The sequence below is a fragment of the Carassius auratus genome, chromosome 37 (assembly GCF_003368295.1).
Source record: "Carassius auratus strain Wakin chromosome 37, ASM336829v1, whole genome shotgun sequence".
Classification (NCBI taxonomy): domain Eukaryota; kingdom Metazoa; phylum Chordata; class Actinopteri; order Cypriniformes; family Cyprinidae; genus Carassius; species Carassius auratus.
This window is the reverse complement of record NC_039279.1, coordinates 7,635,226-7,657,642: the sequence shown is the minus strand read 5'-3', so window position 1 is coordinate 7,657,642 and position 22,417 is coordinate 7,635,226. Positions and strand designations below refer to the sequence as shown.

General features: G+C 36.7%; 1 protein-coding gene across 1 annotated transcript; it reads right to left on the bottom strand.

The window, feature by feature from the left end:
- Positions 1 to 178: 178 nt before the first annotated feature.
- On the bottom strand, positions 179 to 21,357 carry LOC113056060 (protein shisa-9B-like). The gene is made up of 4 exons (XM_026222530.1): positions 20,713 to 21,357; positions 11,670 to 11,791; positions 5,212 to 5,334; positions 179 to 2,921 (listed from the first exon to the last, which is right to left on the bottom strand). Exons 1-4 carry the CDS (start codon positions 21,270 to 21,272, stop codon positions 2,461 to 2,463), a joined length of 1,266 nt encoding a protein of 421 aa, XP_026078315.1. The 5' UTR covers positions 21,273 to 21,357; the 3' UTR covers positions 179 to 2,460.
- Between the last annotated feature and the right edge of the window lie 1,060 nt (positions 21,358 to 22,417).

Here is a 22,417-nt window from a genome sequence, read left to right as displayed (position 1 = left end):
GTTTAAAATATTGCAAATATTTATAATTTCTGCCTCGACAGCCGTGACTGACATCTTGAATTTTACCTTCCGGTCGTGCCTGGAGAATGCTGATGGTTTAAGGCTCGTGAAAGAGTCACTCGTCACACGTAGGTTGTAACGGCCAAAATCATCAAAAGCATTTCTGCGTTTTTTTTTTTATTATTTTGTAAAGAGACATTGTTTGAGGTACAAACCACATTTGAAAACTAATTCACAATTTTAAGCATTACTTTTTCGGAGTTTACTGGTTGTTCTGTTCACTCATAGGCCTTTTCAATGTGAATATAAAACTTTAAATTGCCTTTCAAAATATATTTTTGGTAGCCTTTTCTTGTTTTGTTTCTCCACTCATTGTTAAAAGCCCTTGTATGACTAGTTAATTAACCTAACACCGTTTTTACACAATTCTGCAGGCATTACCAACGTAACAAATAGTAGCTTATACAAACACTCCTATTTCAGATATATTTAAACACTGCCTAACAAAGCGTCTGTGTAGTTCTTAAATACAATTCTCATATAATTTAATAATACAATAAATGTACATGAATACAGAAATATATTGAATATGCTTAATATAAATTTGACAACAGAAATAGCTGAAGTGCCCAGTTGACAGGAATATCTGGGTAAAAAAAGAAAAAAAGCAAAACAGGACCCAGTACAGGAACAGACAGGAAGCACTTATAAGTACATAGATATATTTTAATACTAACCTTTTAAGGAATATCACACTAGGCAAGATTGCTGTTGGTCTGAATGACAGCTGTGCTGATATTCAGACAGTGAGTGTGATATAACTTTTATACAGCAGTTTAACAAGTGACAGTATCTGTGGAGTGACAGTGATTCCCCCTCCTTGCTAAAAGAGTTCTGTAATCACTATTTGATTTTACATTTCCCAATCCCGCTAGCTGAGGATTTTAGTCATACCAGAATTTGAATTTGAATCTCCAGGTTCAACTGCAGATGATTAACGGACACAATTAGCTTGGATTCTAAAATATCAGACTTGCTATATGGTCCTGAAGTAGATCTTGTCTTTGTGTATGGATACATGGTTTCTGAGGTAAAAATTCTGGTAACTCACTCACTGATCCAAGTCAAAGGAAGGACAGACAAGTAGAAGGTAAACATTTCAAGGCTTGCCTGCGCAGCTAGTGCTTTGGAGATCTTGATTTCAAGGATGGTAAATTCATCTGATATTTTTGCAATTGCATAGCTTGTTTTACGCTAATTATGTGCTTCATTATTGCTCAGAGCTGCTGGCATCATTTCTTCAGCCTCACACAATGAGGCAATGCCTGACAGTGAGGACTGGACACTTTTTGTCAGGCGGTCTTGAGTAACGAAGGAGATAGTGAAGATCAGACTCTTTAAAGCAAACAAGAGATTAAAAAAAACAGGAAGATAAGAGGAAGTTAGATGTTTGATGATGTCTTCACTCCATGATTGGAGTGGTTTGAATGTAAAAACTCATAAAAACAAGACTTTCTCCCTTATGTTTCCATAGAAAAATCATCCAGGACAGCGTTCCGACATGTAGTGCATTTCCAGTTGGGGGACCAGAGTCCTGTCTTGTGGTCCTTTCTCAATCCCAGCCTTCTTTCACTCCCACTTTGCTACCTGTTAAGTCCTGCTCCAAGAAAAGTGAGCATGCCCAAAAAAGATCTAAACATATAGATAAATAAAAAAGAGGAAAATGCATCTAGACCGTTTTCAGCTTTGAGGTCTTTTTCAATATAAACATGATTCATGGTGCTTTATCAGATTTGTCGTCAAGTTTGTGTCATTTTTACTCACAGCACAACTTGATTCTTTCATGCAAAGGTGACTGTAATCCACAGGTACCAGATTGGCGTGCCTTATGGTTTTTCTCAACAAATGAGTGATTTAATGAGTGACTTTCTCACAATGAGACTGCGAAGCCAGAGAGGAAAATTGTGAAATTTGCTCAAACTCAAAAAAACTTTCTTCATTAGCACAAAATCCTCAACACACTCAGCAAAGCTTATCCTTAAATCCTAGTGTGACACCAGGCGTCTGGGTGTTACTCTGTGCCTCTTCTCGGGCAGGAGAATGAGTTTGTTTTGCGTCTTTTTTCACATAATTGTTCCTGAGGTTGTGTTTACAAAAAGATTGCCAGGATAATGTCCTTTAATGACTTAGATTTAGGCTGACGTGATGATGGCATTGTCCTCGTTGAGTTAATGTGGCTTCGGGCGCCATTCTTGTGTTCCTATGTGAACACACACCTCGTTGTTAGTGACACAGAGGCCAAAGATGAACTCAGAAAAGTGGGTCACATAAAAAACTTTATAAATTTAGACAAGAGGGGTTTAGCAAAGAAAGTAGGGATGACTACATAGTCCTCATATTTGTCTTGGTGCATACAGACTGGTAACAGTCAGCACTGTTGTTTCTTTCTTTCCTGTTTCCTCAGACAGTGACCTCCATCTTGCTGTTGGTCTGGTAGGCCTTAAGTTTGGGATGTGGCTGATACAGTGGTTGTCCCCCATAGCCCGTGGGCTGGGAGAGGAACTCCGGTAGTGTTTCTGCGCTGTACTGTCTCCTGCTGCTGTTGGTCTGACGGCGAGTGGACTGCCCTGGGTGCGAGGTCTGCCGGTGGACATGCCTTTGTCCAGAATCCCAAGCTTGGAAGGCTGAGCTGGAAAGCTGAGGGTGGGTGGTGGTTTTTGGGATGCGGGTCCTCTCTAGCTGGTTGGTTGGGATTGAGATCGAAAGGGGGGAATGGATGTCATGGGAAGGGAGGACCTGGTGGAGATACGACTTGTCTTTTGGATGCATCTGCATCGGTTGGAAAGATGCAGGAGGGGAATGGTGCTGAGAGAAATCCATTAGTGGATAACTTTTGTAGTAGCCCCTGCTTGCAGTATCGGCTGTATGGGAGAAGAAGAAATGGAAAATGTTCAAGAGGGCACACAGATCGTAAATGGTGGTTAACATTTACAAACTTTAACACTGTACAATTATAACTGAGCTATAGCAGGAACATTTATAGTGAAGCTTCAGTCTTTATGTGGCTACTTAGCATGTAAAAGAATAAGAGATGGGAGGAAAGTTTATATTCCAATGTGTTTTGTAATAGAGAAAATTAGCATGTTCCAAAATGCTTTTGGCATTCTTATTCTACAAAGTATCTCAACAGAACACAATATTTAAATAAGTGTACACAAAGTTTGTTGGGGAATGCGAAAGTTTCGCGAACTAATGCAAAGTTTCTTGGGAGAATGCAAATGTTTTGCATGTGATGCAAAATTTCTCTGGGCAACATGAAAGTTTTGTGACTGAATGCAGTTAGGGGAACACATGAATTCTGAAAAAGAATGCAATGTTTCTTGGGGGAATGTAAAAGTTTTGCATGTATTCTGTTCTGCAAGCAAACACAGTTTCTTAGGGCAACACAAACATTTTGTGAGCAGATAATTTTTCCATCACCATGTATTATGGGCTCCATGTCTGTCTGGCTACATTACATATTTAAAGGATTAAATGCATGTTATGTAACACCTGTATTTTGGAGCATGTGCAGAATGGTGAGGCCAACTGTAATACAATTAACATCTATACATGTCGGATGAAGATTGCATTGTCTAGGTCCGACTTCACCAAAACAGACTGGTATGATTTGTTCATTCTATCCCAGATGTTTAGATGGCATTTTAAAGCTATTTATTTTTGATAGCCCAACTGAAAGACATTTAAAGGCCATGTACACATAATCTACATAAACTAAATCTTTTTAAAAAGTCTCATCAAAGAACAAATTAAATAATGTGCATCACTGGAAATTCGTCCAGTGCTACCATGAGTTAAATGCATCAACTTTCAGTCAAGTTTTGATGAAGCACGTGAAACAGCAGTGTCTGTATTCCTGTTGAGATGTCCTGTGAGAGCTTGTCTATTTTATTAAACACTTTGCCTTTATAGACTGAAATGTTTAAAGGTCATGTCTCGGACATGAGTTAGCTTTCTTGTCACGGTATTTACCTGCGAGCTCTGTCTCGTCGCATTAATGTCTGCCAGCTACACTTGTTCTGTTTATTCTTGCATTGCAGTAAATCATGACGTTTTAGAAGGTGTGTACATGTATGAAGTGACACATTATATATATGATCTCAGCCTCATCAAATCCAGTATCAAATTTAAAAACTGATGTCAGATTGGCGGGGGGGGGGGGTTTAGTTCTTTACTTTTGCCTTTTTTCTCGTTCATTACTTTCTTTTTGCTACAAAGTGATTCAAGCAGATGACATCTGAAAATCCTCAAGCTTACTCCAAAGGCTGTATTGTCATTATGCATCATCTGATGATTGAAGACCATCCCGGCATTGGATCTTTGTTTGGTAACAGTCAGATAAAGACATGTTCATATGTGTACCCAGACAGCAAGCAGTTTCGGCCCAGAACCGGCCCACATCTGGCCAAATGTGGGCCAGATCTGGGCCGAAACTGCTTGCTGTCTGGGTAAGTAGCTAGTAATGTGTATGCATTATGTATGTGACATTGTCACTGAATCAGTGTTGTCTAAACACTATTGGGTTAACATGTTCACAGAATGTAGGGCAGGCTAATGCTCCTGCCTAAAAGTTAATGGACTACAAGGAGCACCTCTCAATCCGACAGCTTTCTTTTTAAAAATTTTCATTCTTTGGCAAAATGCAATAAGATCTGTTTATTATTTGTTTATTAAACTTGACAAAACTAGAACAGAAACTAGTTGCTTTCACTCATAAAACCAATTTTTCTGTGTCGCTATCATGTATATATAATTTCTAGTGAATAATAAAAGCATCAATCTGAATGTAAATGTAAACATGACGCTTAGACTGAAAATTAAACTGAATTCCACTCTTTATACTTATTTTGTTATTTTAAAAGCCGAATAAGGCTAAAAATTCAGTGATGCAGAAAATAATAGCGTTGTAAGGATTGTGCGTGTAAATCGGACAAAACACGTGAATATGCATATCTGTCTGATTGTGTAGTCACCAGAAACAGAGTAACCTTGTAGTGCCCCAACTGTGGTCCTCACCACACCAGAGGGCTTCCCCGATTCTGTCAGTCAAACTTAGGGACGGTTATTTATGGCATCCAGCAGAGCATGAAATAATCCAACATCTGTGAATGAAGTGTGCTTGTGAGCATAGTAACATGCCATGGTTCTTACCAACTGCTTTCAGAGAGTTGTACTTATTCAGCGCCAGGCCTTGTATACTGAGGTTGCTTTGAGGATGAGAGAGTCCGGCAGATGTGCCAAAAGAGAAGCCAGCATTGTTTAGATGGTACTGCTCTGGAATAACGAAGAATGGTAGAAGAACATTAAAAAAGACTGTCTGCATGTGATTACAGTACATCAGTATTGTGTGTATGAATATGCGAGTATTTCATATATATATATATATATCCTTAAGTTCAAAAGTCTGGTGTCAGAAGGATTTTTTTTTTGAGGATGCAATAAATTGATCAGTAAAGTGACTATTCTATTTCAAACAACTGCTGTTCTTTTAAACTTTCTATTCAAGTACACTAAAAACATTTATCACAGTTTCCACAAAAATACTAAGCAAAACAACTGTTTTCAACATTGGTAATGATTAAAGTCAGCATAAAGATTCTTGTTTGAAATACCAGTTTTCATCTATATAAGAATGCCATTTTACTTTCAGGCGAGAACATTCATTTAGCTTAAACTACACATACAAAATGTGCAGAAAAACATGCTATGTCTGTGTTTGAGTCACTCTGTAGAACTGCAATAGAGACCTATTTAAATCTGTTCTATATGCAGTGACCCTATATTGACCACTGAGATGTGGTTCAGTCTGAATGACCTATTTCTCCTTGTAAGCTGTGGGTGACAGCACAGGAAAGACATTGATGTAATTAATGAACGTTAGATGTTGCTTTCCTTCTTTCCTGTTTGTTCCATTACTCATTAGTCACATTTCATTTGAGCAGTGTGTTGAGAGATGTGGACAGCCGTTTTTTAGAGGGAACATGTGTCACTCATTCTGAAATCACCCTGGCAATCCCTTAGTGTTTTTAATGCTTTGAATGTTGCATGAAAACCAATATGATGTTCTGATGGCATGTCTGGGTAATTCCGATGATTATTTGCATGCACTTTACATTGGTTGAACCAAGTTTGCTCAAGATCATTTGTGAAAGTACTGTGCTTTTTAGTCGCTGCAGGTGTAGATTAGTCTTACTCTTTTATGTTGTTAAAGGAAGTAATATCCCTTTGACCGGCTCTCTTTTCTAAACTTTGAACAGCTGAGAGTGTGATGCCCTGAGGACATTAGCTTTAATACAACATCAGCAGTGCCATTAACCACCATTTACTATCTGTGTGCCCTCCTGAAACTCTGTGCTGTGTTTGATAATGATGAAGAGTAAAGGGAGAAACTAATGAAAGGGGTTTGTCAGGGTAAAGAATCTCTCACGGTGTAAGACTTGCCATCACAAAGAGAAATCAAACCAGATTGTTCTTAAGATTAAGTGTATTTGATGTAATTGTACGAGAAGGATGGAAAAGTGAGGAGTCCTCTGTGCACGTTACTGTCTTCATTAGGTTTTTCTGACTAGACCTTTGAAGTCAAAATCATCTTCAGGGAGTCCAGAGGGGTAATAGCTTTTGATGCATTATGTAATGTTTTAAAGCTGTGTGCATTAAGTACTGAGAATTTTAGCTTGATATTAGTCATGCATATTTCCAAAGCGGTTGCCACAGTTTTCATATTCCCAGAGGTCCTAAAGTCCAGCATTATTGCCCTCCATGCGACCATGAGCGTACATTGTGAAATCTAATGTAGGATAAAATGTTATCAAAAATAACTTGCTCTCAAGATTAATCTTCAAGTAAATATTTTTCATAAAATATAATAAATATATTAAGTATAAAAAAATATTTAGAAAGCAGAAATTGAACATCTTTGGAGCCTATATAGACTTCTAGTGGTTAATAAAATACAATAAATATTATATTCTATACTGTAAAATATATTATGTAATATATGTTTAAATAATGTAAGAATAACTTTTACAGCCCACAAGTCTCAGTGCAGTCTATAGCCATTCCATCATTCCATAACTATGTCACATTTTTCCAAAAGCATCTATGTTACGACTGTGGTAATGTTATGTAGCAAACTACTGATGGATTTTAAAGTGAGTTACCATTTAGCTGAGGTTTGGCTTCAGGGATAGACTGATGTATAACTCAAAACAAAATGAGCCCAAAAGTATCCAAAAGTGAAACCTCATGTCCATATAAACTCAGATATAAACATCCTGCCAGTCATATTTGGAAATGGCAATGTAAATTGAATGGGGGATTGAGAATGTGCAGCGGAGATGCACTAATATGGGACGGGGTGGCATCTGTGTATTTGTGTGTCATTGTTTGTGCTCTTCATTGGAGTGCTACCATCTCCCACTATGAGGGACTGTTGTGTATGTTCTTAGCCCTGAAGCAATAGAGACGTCTGTGATACTGTAGCGTGAGGTGTGTGTGTGTGTGTCTCCGGAAGCAGAGAATTAAAGAGCGGACTGCATAAGGGGAGATCTAAAATTGGACTGTTCGTCTTTGTGTATGAAACTGCCATGCCATAACACATGTGCTCACATAAACACACATGCTGTGTGTGGTTTACAAGCTCCTATAACTGATATTAGCCTCTGTGGTTTTTGACTGGATCCCTGTCATTTAACATCTTCTGTCACTATTAAAAATAAAGGTTCCAGAACATAAGGCCATCACAGAACCTTTCAGGGAACAGTTCTTAAAATAACCATTTTATTCTAAATGTGAAGAACATTTCAATAATCTGAAGACCCTTTTTTGAACTATAAATAACCAGAATTGTCCTATTGGTGTTCTTAATGGAATCTTAAATGCCATTAAAATAAGTTTTTAGAGTTCAAGGTAGTATTTTCACTATGGCTGATTATTCTTGCAAAATTACAGTAAATTATTATTTGTGGCTTTATGCAATTTGGTACAATAGAGAATAAAGAGAAAGTACAAATGATGCAAATGAATGAAAGAATATGATACAATCTTAAAAATAACAGTTCCAAAGGGGAGTTTTGCAGTGATGGCATATGACAATCATTAGAGAAAGAACCTTTTTAGTGAACTGCTTTTAAAACAACCATTTTTTCCTAGTGTGAAGAACCTTTCAGTAGTCTAAAAACTTTTTTGGAAAAGTTAAATCGAATCTTGCATTAAAAAATTTTCATGGATGATATTGATATTCATATTGATATTCATAGATAAGATTGAATTGATTTTAAGTGTTTACCTATAGAAAGAAGGGTCATTTCATGGAGGCTCAATGCAAGGATGTAAATATGGGTGTATTATTAGATGGATGCATATTACACAAACATATGGTAATTTTATACTTAATTTATTTACAGTACTATATTATGGCATTAAACTTCACTAAAGGTGAACAGCTGAGTTCTAGTAAGGCTGCTCTGTGCCTGCACAAAATTCAGTGAAAAGGCACAATGACTGAATTATGCCTGTTTAGACCCACCTCAGCACCTAGGATTAAAGTAAACAGTTGTGATTGCTGTCTAAATGCATTTAAGCCACCTCTGAGCCACCTCTCAGTGTGTGTAAAGGCACCTAAATGCCACTTCAGAAGCACTTCTGTGCCACCTTTGCAGTGTAAATATGTAACTCAACTTTCATCTGTGTGTATCAATTGAAGTGAACATCTACAGATATACTGTGCTCAGGAAGCAGAGACCAGTGAATCATTCAGTGATAAATTGTTCACAGGAATTTTTATTAAATAGTAAATAGGGTTAATGTTGACTAAAATGAAAGGGACCTATGGGGCTAAATGTGATGTACCACTATTGGTGCCATAATAAATAATGTCTTTTTCAGGCTTCTTGTGATCACACAGCCTTAGGCCCTTTAACTAACTATAGTGCTCTTCCAGGCAGTGTGGCTCTTCCAGGCTGTGTGGCAGTTTATTATTTCCAATAATGGATGCCAACATGAAGACATGTCTTTTGAACCCTGGCATTGAATATCACCTTCCCAGTGCAAGACCTAGAACTACACAAGTGCTATAATCTTCACACCATTACTGAAGATGTGGAGAGATGTGTACAGTCACATCGCAAAAGCCTCTAAGCACTGTGGAGGAAACTTAAATCCTCCTCATAAAGAGGAGAGGAAAGTGTGCCGCTTAAGCCTGGCACAGGCTCTGGTTATCAACATAAACCCCACATCAACTGTCGGTCTGAAGCCCGCTGCATCTCACGCCTGTGTAAATCCACCGAGTGGAATAACAGATGAGACGACCTCACTTGAGTTTATAGATGAGGAAGAAAATGGGGTTACAGATGTATTTTCCTCTGCCTCTTGAGGAGAAATGGAAATGGAAAAGAAAATGAGGGAGAAACCCAAAGATAAAAAGGGAGGCATAGAAAGAAACAGAGGGGAAGTAGTCAGTTTATCTAGATTTTAATTTAGATCTAGTTTTAAACTTTCACATAGCATCTTAAGGTTATAATAACATAAAAAATTCAAATCCAGGTTCTGTTTTTCAACGATTTAATATAGCCTTTTATATTTTTTCTCAAAATGCAATAAATCCATTCAATCAATGTGAAAGTTATTTTTCATATTGAAACCTATGAAAATACACAACATAGTGAGCTGATCCACATACTGTATGACAGCCTCTGAACTTGGTCAATATTAATCTAATATAAAGGCACTGGACTAAAATGAATCCATCAGTCATTATTTCCAAAATGAATTCAACAGGTCATTATGTTAATGTTATAAATTAATTACAACAATAAAATAAAATTTCATCATGAACAAGAAAATCAACAACAACATCATATTAGACCACAGAAATTCCAAAATTATATTTCCCTTACATTCAACTTCCAAAACTGCATTAATCTTTGCCATGTTACATTCATTTAGTTGACTAGTACTATGTGCTGTAAAAAAAAAAAAAAAAACATAAATGGCATGGAATGTGATTCATCTAATGAATGCAATATAGCGTAGCTTGTCAGTGATCTACTGCTCTGTGTATTAAATGCATCTGAATAATTTCCATCTGAAAGCACGTGTTGGAGATTTAACGTAACTGTTAAAGGCAGGGTAAGCGATTTCTGGTAGACAAATGTTGACATTTGAAATCACCAAAAAAAAAAACACCCCTGTCCCAAAAGGTTGTCGCCTCTATTTTGACAGCTCCGCCCCACACATAAGCAACCCAGCCAACAATTAGTTCTGTGACACAAAGCAAAACCAATGTTACACCATGTCTACTCGGGACGTGGCAAAATATTGTAGAACATATATATATATATATATATATATATATATATATATTGTTATATATATTGTTATATATTGTTATATATATGTTGAGTCCAGTTTTGAAAGACTTTAGCTGTTGGAGCGTGGCACACAACTGATATTGAGAAGAAACAAAGCAACCTCAGTGTTCGATCATAGTCCTTCCGCTCCTTGAGTTATCTCCAGTTCTCTCCAACGACATTTATACGGGTCCTTCTTCTTGCCTTAAGCCTTCTTTTGTTCCACAGATATTTTCCTCTTTTGTTTTTTATCCGCCATCTCTATCTTTCTGTTGCTCGTCTCATCTAATGTCCATCCCGTAGACTGAACGCTCTCTCCACCTCATGAGTAGACACGCCCCTTTTTGCTGATTGGCTACAAGTTTGTTTTGCTATTCAGCCCGAATCAGTTTTCCAAAGCGTTTTTGAAAAATCGCTTACCCTGCCTTTAATTACAGAACTGGCTTTACTGATGAGATGCACATGACAATCGCATGTGATTTATCATGCAGCCCTTGTTTGTTGATCACAAAGTACAAAGTAGATGAGGAAAACTAGGATGCCAGGTGTATTCAAAGTGCCACCATTACTGTCTAGAGTGCATGGAATGGTGTGCTGTGAATGGTGGAAAGGATATATCACATTGTGCAAAAAAGGGAGACTATCGTTTGTCACGGTTTGGAAAAAAAAGGGAGAAAACATGACCTTATAATGCTGCGAATATCACAAAATGTAAAATTTACTTTTTAATACAGACAAGATACAATACTGTTTTTGGCAGAAACGCAAAAAACAAAAAAAAAAAAACAAAATTTGAAATCAAACTCTATATATAATGTTTTCCAATATATTATTTTATGATCTACAGAGGAAACAACAGGTTTGAAATGACATGAGGGTGAGTAAATTATGACAGAAATATGTGAACTGTCCAATTAAGATGGGGCGCAATTGTAATAACTCAATTATTTTTTTGTGGAACATTTCAGGATTCAAATCTACAACCATTTATTTTCCAGCCATTAATTCTCTATGAGCAAACTCATGCACTTCATTTAATTATTTTGTTTTGTATTTGTTGATTTATTTGCTATTAACACGAAAGAAAAGCGAGCAGCTGTGAGCCAGTTATTCAGAGTGTGTGTTGCCTTGCAATACTCTTGAGAAGTCAGCCCCTTGGGAAACAGTGTGAGCAGACATGTACAAAGATGATGCATCCATAAATGAAGAATATTTAGAGATTTTTTTCTTTAGGGAAAACCGCAGTGTAAGTGATCTCACCACTGCGGCTGCGAAGCATCCTGGCAGAGATACCATTTGCTCCGATAGATGTTGTGCTGCTCAGAGCTCCATCCACAGGACTCAGCTCCCCACCTGGCTGCTTCAGCAACTCCTGCAGAGTCCTGTGAGGAGACAAGAATAATCATTTACCCAACCATTATTTCCAACAGGGATATCATTCTGAATTAAACTGAGAATGCTTCGTTATTAATCATTTAATTCTGAATGTAAACTGACGTAGCAAATGGGCACTATAGAATTGAAGTTCTCAAAAGTATTCAAGGAAATCTAATTAAAATTATATTTTTACATTTATAAACACAGTACCTCAAAAGTTTGGGGTAGTTAATTATTATTATTATTATTATTATTATTAATACTTTTTTTTTTATAAAGTGACTTTGTGCTCACCGAGGTTGCATATATTTTATCAAAAATACAGTAACAGTAATATGGAAAATTATTACAATTTAAAAACAACTGTTTTATGTTTGAATATATTTTAAAATGTAACTTATTACTGCTTAATTTTCAGCAGCCATTACTCAAGTCTTCAGTGTCACATCATACCTTAGAAAACATTCTAATATGCCGATTTTGTGCTCAAGAAAATTAATATTAATATTAATATTCTTATGTTGAAAACATTTGTGGTGGCTACTGTTTTGTGGAAACAATAATACTTTTTTTTCGGGATTCTGTGGTAGAAAGTTTAAAAGAATAACATTTATATGAAATAGAATGTTTTGTAACAATGTGGTAACAATTTATTTTACGGACCAAAATAAAGGACCATTGTGTTACCAACAATGTATAAGTCTTAGTGTCTTTGCTAAATAAAAGTATCAGTTTCTTTAAGAAAAAGCTAAATCCATACTGAAAGAAATGATGAGAAATGTTCTATTTTTTTTTTTTTTTTTTTACAATTTTACTGTTTTCTTCTTATAAATGTATAGTTTAACAGGAAATTAGGGGAGGGAAATTAGGACATGACCCAGACTGGGTTCAAATTTGCGGTTAACAACACTTGGCATCCACAGGACTTCCTGTTTTCGAGGGCCGTGTTGCTTACTCTAGTTCAAGATCTCACGAACCCATTCCTGCATCCCTGTGTCCTCCTTCAAACCATTGACACCCCATTATTGCTCTATTTCCTATGGCCTGCTCTTGTATCCCTGGTGAGGTCTCTAATTCTGTCCAACACCCTTTAACCAACAAGGGACTGTGATGTGATCTAATGTGATAGTCAAGCACAAGCGCACTGGCCCTTGGCCGGCCAATGCCAATGGCAGTAGGCCACTGTGGCCTAAGAAGAACAACACATTAAAAAGGCATGAGAATATATTCACCCTGGTGATGACATTTTCATGGAAGACAGAAGAGGCATCTGCAATGGAGCATAGAAATGGATTGCAATTATACCGGATAACGGCAGCCATTCCTGTGCTGTCTCCATTTGCATCCCACCGTGGTGCTTTAGAATTCTCTTGAGGAAAGTAGAACTGAACTCAAATTAGATGATAAACATCATCTATTTGTTCTCGATTTCTCAGGGGAGCTCACACCTATTGTGTATCATTGGGCTGGACGATCCTGAACAGCTGTCCCCCTCTTCCAGTATATCCATGATACCGGTGCCTGAGCATTTTTGGTCTTTTTTGGCAGGACTGACTCCGATACAGCGGAGGAAATGGAATATAAATGGCAGTGGTGTATGGTATTTGTAGGAACTGAAGTTCTGTCTATTAATAAATAGAACCAATCAGGTCTGCTAGTGTCAAGAATGTGTATGCACATTAGCTAAAACTTGCTAAAACATTTGTTGAGAAATCAATGACACCATTGTTGTTAGATTTGATTAGAATAAATGTAGTTTTTCAAATATATGAAACCATGAGATGACATGGTCATATTAAAAAAATATAAGATGTGAAGAAAATGTATATTTCAATATTTTTGCAGTTACTTTTAAAAAATGTCCTGTGTTTCAACAAGAAACTTTGCATTCACTTACAAAAGTTTTCCATTCCCCTGAAAAATTTGCACTTGCTTCCAAAACATTCTCAGAATTTTCGTTGGGTGGAACACAAAACATTTGTTAGGAAACGCAGAACAATTTAATTGTTAATAGTTTTCCTCCCATCCCATATTTTTTCATGTCCCTTTAGGGGCAACTTAAAATGAATTTTATTAACTTGTATGTTGGTTGATACATATCAAATATTATTGAAACATTATCTTGACAAATACTTTAATTGGGACTTAACCCTAACCCTACCCATTCAAGTAGATAGGAACTGTATCTCTACTCTATTTATAGAAAGGAAAAATAAAAATACTGTAACTATTTGTGTATCATATACATAGAAATAGCTAACTTGACTGTCAAGTGAACTGATGCGCCTTGAAGGGACTTGTAAGAGCATTGTTAGTTTCCTTGTTAATCAGTATGTAAGGCTTCCTTTTATATTTTTCCTAACGTCTGTATCTCTTATCAATCAAATGTGACAGTTGCTTTTTTATATTTTTATTTTATTAAGTCCATTGTGTTTACCTGCTAATGCATTCATCTTGTAAGAGGATAGCAACCTAATCTTTGTATGGTTGTTTTCAGTAATGTGGACATGATTGTCCCCACTGAGGGTGACTTTGAGGATGTGCTATGCTTCTGCTGAGACGGGTGACTCAATCCTGACTCCTGCTGCCCTGATGTCTTACTCACATACACTGAGTTTGAGTTCCAGAGCATGACACATTTATTTCGCTCACAAAAAAAATACAGAATAAGGTCTGGGAGACAGTGAGATCTGAGAACAAGGGCATCCTGGGATAACACTGCTGAGTACTTCCTGAGGGTTTCAGAAACTGTGTCCTGACAGTGAGCCATGCTGGGTCAGAAGCAATGCTATCTGCCATGATTGCTCAATCACTATAGGGCCAATTTGTATTGTCTTCTTTCTCTCTCTCCATCACAAAATTATTGTATTTGATGCATTTTTGTTCTTACAAATTGCCCCAGGGTTTGCTTAACAAAGAAGCAAACAACTAGCGAAAGTGTTTTTGTCTTGAATCCCGTCCCTGCTGTTCCTCCCGCTCACCAAAGAGGTCACCTTCTCACCTCTGACTCCATTTACCCTCACCAGGAACTCATTGAATACTCTCACCTGTTGCCTACTTGACATACTTTTTAAGCTGGGCTCATACACACAAACGTTTTACTGTTTAGTGTTGCAGACAATACTGTTGTTTACCTTGCCTAGTTCTTTGCCTAGTCTTACCTTGCCTGTGTTTTTGATCTTGGACTGGATTCTTGTCTTTTGTGATCATTTACTGCCTGCCCTGAACATTGCCTGTTTTCGGATTACTCTTTTGTCTCACCCTGATGTTGCTGTTTGCTTGCCATTGTTTGGCCCTGCCTATTCTGAATACGTTCTGTGAAATAAAGCCTGCATTTGGATCCCCAACTTCGCTGTCCCACTCTCATCCATTACAGTTTTAGTCCAGATGAACTTAAAGATCTGTTTAAAGGTCTGTGGTAAGGCAAATCATATTTGTAAAATTCATTCATCTACTCAAAGGTTTCGTACTACACTAATGTGCAAGCATTCAGATTTGTTTGGCTTTGTTATTTCACTTCTTTTGCATGCATACAGATGCCTAGTAGAACCAAAAGTGCTTCACCCTTTTAATAAAGATCTGATAACTACACTAACAGAAACTACAGAGCTATGTTTGATTCAAATGTATAATTAGTATGATTGTCTCATTTAATCATAATTATCATTACTACATAATTCATTGCATTTGCAGTGCAGTCATCCAATGAAAGCTTATACAGGCAGCCTTGTCACATTTCCTCTGTGTGGCTGCATTTTATGTGGAATGAGATTCTGGATTTTTGTATCTGTGTTGAGTGATTTTATCAGCAATTATTCATAAGGTGCCATATCAAATCATATTGCAGAAGGAACAGCTTAATCTCACTTAATGCTACGTAGAAACAAATTACTCTTGTAATGTGTAACCCGCAGATAACCAGTTAGTTAAATTCACATTATGCGATCCCAATAAGCCCTTATGTCATTTACTTAATGTTAACAGATTCATATGAATTAATTTGCACACTATTCATATTAAACTTACAGCAGAAGTAGGCATATTGTAAATTTGCAGCAAAAGTTTGGTGAATTATTTCATGGTTGTTTTTAAATCCTTATTACCATGGTAAAACATTTTTGCTCTTTATCTTAAGCAACTTTTTGGCATGGTAAAATCTTTACCTAAATTGAGGTCCCCATTGGTACAAAATCTTATAAATCATGCAGAATGAGGTTCTGAGAAAAGTAAAAATGTAGAAAGTTTTCAGTGAGGGGTAAGTTTAGGTTTAGGGTTGGTGTAGGGCAATAGAAAATATAGTTTATACATTATAAAACCATTATGCCTATGGGGAGTCCCCACATGGATAGTGCACCAGACTGTGTGTGTGTGGGCATGTTTTTGTGACATATAGGGACACAACCATAACCCATGTCCCCATTTTCCAAAACCCTTATAAATCATACAGAATGAGTTTTTTTTTGAGAGAAAGTAAAACTGCACAAAGTTTCCTGTGAGGGTTAGGGTTAGGTGTGGGGTTGGTGTAGGGCCATAGAATATACAGTTTGTACAGAAAAAAAAACATTACACCTATGGGATGTCCCCACTTTTCACAAAAACACCCGTGTGTGTGTGTGTGTATTAATCAGCTTAATTACTGTTATTAATTAAAAGAAATCAAGTTTATTTGAATTGATAAAATAAAATAAAAACACAAATTTGAAATGTACTCAAACAGAAAATAAGTTAATAAAATGACTAAAACTATTCACTTTTATTGCCTTTCTATGGTAATAAGCCTCAGATGTCAACCACACATTGAATTGTTTTTTCTATAAATATATATATATATATATATATATATATATATTTAAACATGCATGGTATTATAATGTTAAACTTAAATTAAAACAATAACCTGTAGAAAGAAAGAAAAAAAACACATATTAAGCATGCAGAATAACATTATTGGACTTTGAACGATTAATTGCTGCTTTGAATGATTATGTAATTGTGGCATCCTTAATTGTAATCGCGATTAGAAATGTGATTAATTGTGCAGCCCTAATGAGTAGTTTTCTCAGAGAGCTTAGACTCTCGTGTTAACCTTAGAAGAAAAGGAGGGCCTTGAAGTCCCCATGATGAGAGAGAGGTTGGGGGCCAGCAGGATGCAAATGTCAGTGCACACCCACTAAGACTCAACCAATGCGGGAGAGACGTCTCCAGAATCTGAGAACCACAAAGACACACTTGTACATACACATCAACACACAAACACACAGCGCACAGTCATGAACCGCCACATCTCATTCATGTCAAATGAGTTCAGACAGTTTAGAGCCACAGGAAAGACACAGGTTAAAATCTGACAAACAAGCTCAGGAGGAGCAGAGGGGGGATTTAGATGAACTACAGTCTGCTTAATATTGTGGTCATTCCTTATTCTGTCCTTCTTTCTTACCCTCTTTCGGAAAAAAGTAAACCTGAAGTAATATTTATCTGGAGGTTTTAATGAAGACTCACAACTTATACATGTTTTCAGAAATATCAAATTTAATTTTTATTGTAGTCTTGAATGTTATTTATCCTTTTGTTGTTCTGCAGTAGCCAGTGCAGTGACATCAAAAACATATTTTTTTGTCAGTGCCAGAGGTTTTCAAATTGTTTATTAATGCCAAGGACACCCAAATATGAGATATCATTTATCATTTTCAATTATACACTTTCATGTATATATACAGACCCATTTAAACTATGTATGAAATATACAAACAGATTGATGCTTTAGTGACAAGGATGTTTCCAAAATTTAATTTTTTTTTTTGCCATCGTATTACAGCCAAAAACAGTTTATTAAAGAATTATCAGAAAACTATTTGCATTTCATACCATGCATGTATCTTTTTTTCTGCCTAGAATTTAAATATAAACTTTTAAAATAATTTTTTGTTAAATGTTTATATATATATATATATAATTCAGATTCATTTGCTTAACACTTTTCATAATGTCATTGCAAAGCTTAAAAAAAACGGTGACAAACAATATTACTGACAGTGGCAAAGAAAAGCTGTTCAAGATGAAATGTAAATGTAATTTTATTTCTGTTTCTGCCACAGTATTTTACAAGCTTTTTATCTACAATAATCAAACAACCTAATTATCTATGTAACACTTTATGGGCTAAGTTGCATTTAAAATCCAGTTGTCTAAAAAAAAAAAAAAATCATTGCCAGATCCAGAAGGGCTCGTGTTATATAAATGTGATACCTCAAAGATTTGAGCCCCCCGGGGCACCCATATGGCTGAGTACCCTGCCCAGCATGAGAATTATTTTCTTTAACTGTAGATGGGATACTGTATGGCACAGAATCCTGCCTTTGGCCACTGCATCCTGTTTAAGATGTGATCTGAATCATGGATTGCGGTATCACTGCTGTAATCCTCAGTGAATTATGTCTCACATAATCATGACTCACATTCTGTGTTGCCTATGTCCTTCATTGTTCAGCAGTGACCAACTTCCTGTGCTTACATGACAAAACTATGACTACAAAGTATAGATGGAGTGTTAACGTTGACAGATAAAACCTGCTTTTCTCTTCCCTGTTTGGCTTAAATTGGAGAGTTCTGAGGGAATATGAAACACTAGTGTAGCATTTAAATATTTAGACATGACTGGAAGTGGAAGTGGGAAATTATTTAGGAGCCCAATTCAATATCCATTCGACATCTGGGACAAAATGTTTTCTTTTTAATGGTGTGAATGGAAGTGCATAAATTAGTTCTCTAGAGCTGCGCAGTCTAGCAGTTGCTTCAAAAAAGAGTTAATCTGTGGAGAAGTTGGTTTAATCTTAAAGCGGAGTGTTAATCTCAGCAGAACTCTTAATCTTGTAAGAAGAGTTAATCTGGTGTGCAGTGTTGAGCGTGTGGGAAATGCTTTTGGAGAGGTGTTAACCTCGGAAAAGGGCTAATCTTCGGATGAGTATTTTCGTCCTCCGAATGTGTTCATCTCGATAGGGCTGTTTGCATTATTGGGTAATTTCTTGTCTAAAATGGGGTTACGGCAGAACTCTGAGAGAATTATAGATTCTCCGTATTTTGTTATATTGCTCATGACAGGTCATTTGATATTCAGAAAGCGATTTTGGATATTTAGAGCGATGAGAACAAAAGGTTCAATTTGACGTTTGGAGGGAAAGGAACAGAGAAGGAGAACTGGGAAGTGAGACATAAGAAAGAAATATTCAAGTTGGATGGGGATAGCTTTTTAATGCATCGATGCCATGAATATTAAAATAACACTCTAAAAATTTTCTTCCGCTCTTTTTGTCTCTAGTACAGATGATTCCTAAATTCAGAAAAGATACTAATGGCTTTAGTCTTGGCTGGATGCTGTTACTTGGTCTTTGGTTTTATACTGTATGTGATACAGATGTAAAAATCTGGCCAAAATATCCTTGACTAAAATAGCTTTGGTTAACTATGAAGTCACTATTAGCACCTTTAACATAAAAAGCGCATTCAATCTTCTGTTTCAAAACCTTCAAAACCTTTCTTTAAGCACAGCCTGTCCTCCAACAAAAAAACGACCATATAGGTCGTTTGTGCAAGCATTTATTACGACCTATATTTACGTTTTAAAGTTACCGCCTTCTAGCGGGAGTAAAAATAATGACAGTATCGAGTTGCGTCTGTCGTCATGAATTGAGGTATAACGTCATTACCAATCAAAACGCACGTTTATTTAAATGCAATGTGTGGACATTTTACACTGATCTCACAGTATTTCCTACATATTTTACTACTGTAGGTGGCTTATTCGTTCAAATGACCACACCTAACCCCACCCCTAAACCTAACCCTCACAGAAATCATGCTAAATTATGATTTTTGAGCATATACATTTTCGCGCACGTCTGTTCCCTGGGATCGAACCCATGATAGCATGATTACATATCAAGGTATAACGCAATAATCTACTAACTGAGCTACACGAAACGCAAACCAGAGGGCAAATAAAAGAGTACAAAACATTAATATGAAAACGACCTTTTTCCTATAGGGGCGCAATTGTAGTATACGCTCTGCTGGGTCGTATTTCAAGAATTTGGACAAACGACCTATACAAGCGTATTGGGTGGAGGACAGGTTGGCAATAAAAGTGTACACTTTTACATGACTGTGTTTAGTGCACTTTGTAAGAATGCTAAATTAAAAGTTTTATTTTAAAGCAGGGATCTACAAACTCAAGCTCTAACTTGCCTCAAACACACCTACCTTGAAGTTTCTAGTATACTTAGTAAGTCCCATATTAGCTGTTTCAGGTGCGTTTGATTAGGATTGAAACTAAACTCTAGTTTAGACCCCTGCTTTCAAGTATTTTGATGTGTTGTTTAAAGGTGCGTTCATGATATGTTGAAATTACTGTAATTATGAGGTTTCGTACAACTCGCAAGTACAATTAAAACAATTTCTGGGATGGGATGCAGCATTACATACTAAAGCATGCTTGTAAAGTATACTTTTTACTTGAAGTTTTTTACTGTATTTTGTGATTTGGAGTTACATTTAGTTTGAAATGTACTAAACTGCAACTTAATCATTACAAGTGTGTAATTACAAATACATTTACAAGACAGAATTGATTAAAGTATATTTTAAAGTTTGCCATTAATGCTTGTCAGTCACTTCACATGCTTGTCACTTCAGTGATATATCAGGGTAGTTATGAATTTATGTAAAGATGTTCTTAAGTCTTACTTAAGTGGTTAAAAAATAAATAATAGCATTTAATATAAATCCAAGCTCTAAAACGTTATTGTTGCATTCAAAATAAAATGCAGTTGAATGTCCAAAAACATTACACTGAGTTTGCTTGCATATACTTTTAAAATATATTTCCAGTAGATCGATTGATTTTGTAACTGAGCTCATTTCTACTCACCTGGAGCTTCTGGGGTCGTTCTGGCCTCCACGGCTCTTCTCCAGCCCCAGTTTGGTGAAGATTCCCACCAGGACCATGATGGCCACCACGCCACAGATGATGTACACAATCATGTGAGTCCGATCCCGCTCGTGGTCTGGCTGCACCTCAGTGTTGGTGGCCACAGGTTTTCCAGTGTTGGCCCAAATTGGAGTGTCATAGTTGGAGCAGGAGGTCTGATCCAGTCGCTGCTGACGGAACTGACAGCAGAACCGGTAGAAACAGGTGCCGCAACAGTACAAGAATATACCTGCATTACAATTAAAGGGAGGGTCCCACTGACCCATGACATCATAGTAACCCCGGCAGCGGGTGCCAGTGGACGGCACAGTGTCCTCCTCCACCTCTGCAGGTGTGCTCAAAGTTGGAGGCCCCTCTGATGTCACAGAAATCAACAGAGGATCTATAGTCTGATTGGCTGTTTGGATGCCCGTATCCATAGAAGTCTCGTCCTGTGCTTTAGCAGCCCGTCCCACAAAGGCAGTGAGCAGAAGATGTAGTAAAAAACTATTTCCAGCCATGTTTCGCCCAGTGATTTACCTCACTTTGACAATGAAGATACCCAAGCATAAATGTTTAAAGAAGAATTCTGGAAAGTGCCGAATGACTTTCACACAATTACAGCTATGGTCAAAAAAAGGTTTAAAAGATTCATTTTTTATGTATTTAAAAAATATTCCATTTAAAAAAACTTTTTAAAGTTTGTGGGGATTTTTTATGAATATTGTGATTTTTTTTTCAATTAATAAAAACATGCATTTTACCTAAATAAAGTACTGTTTAAGCAAAACAAAACAAAAAACTATAAAAGGTTTTTTTTCTATTACAGCAACATTACCTTTGTCCTTTGAAAGCGAAAATAAATACTTGGACATTTGCTGTCTTGCCCTGGTCCTTTCCAGATATGCATCTCATTTTTAAAATTGAAAATCACTGTTCAACACTTGTTCTCCGTGCTCACCAGTGGTAAACTTTCTTTTCAGTTCTGTAAACAAGAATTTTCAAAAATTTGTCATAAAAATCCTTTCCTGAGGAAAGAGTGAACCCACAGACAGGTGTTTTAATCCACAGCGATCCACTCAGAGTGCTGTCTCTGAGCTTTGTGAAGGGCAACAGTTCAGGATTCAAATTAAAACTCCTCCCTTCTGTTCTCAGCATATCAGAGAGAGAGAGAGAGAGAGAGAGAGATGGGGGGGGGGGAATATTTTACATCTAGCTGCTGGGTATTTTGTGAAAGGGGAGGAGACACTATGTCACTGATGAGCTTAGGTCACAGACTTTTATAGATACTGAAAAATCTAAAAAATAAAATACTTTAGTTTGCATTTATATCTAATTGTGAGTGAAACAGAACATGCAGAAAAAAGGGGTAAATATTCTCACTGGCCAGCCATCTCTATCCTGATTTGAGGTTCATTGTGTATCAATATTTTGTAACTGTGTCAGCTGGTTCTGCAGCAGTAACATCTCACCATTAATAATGTTCATTTGAACAGTGTGTTCTGGATGTTTCAACCATCCCATCGGCAGAGACTAGAATATGGTGTGTAAGGGCTTTTTCATGACCAATTCTTGGTTAAACTTAAATTTGATTCATGTTTTTTTCTATGTGTTTAGAGAGTAAAAGCTGACTATAAATTCTTCCAGTCAAATTCTGTAATTGTGT

Coding starts and splice junctions, on each gene's coding strand:
- LOC113056060 (XM_026222530.1), bottom strand. CDS start 21,272: ATGGCTGGAAATAGTTTTTTACTACATCTTCTGCTCACTGCCTTTGTG. Junction 5,335..11,669: donor GATGCTTCGCAGCCGCAGTG/GTGAGATCACTT, acceptor TCGTTATTCCAG/AGCAGTACCATCTAAACAAT. Junction 2,922..5,211: donor CAACTCTCTGAAAGCAGTTG/GTAAGAACCATG, acceptor TCTCCCATACAG/CCGATACTGCAAGCAGGGGC.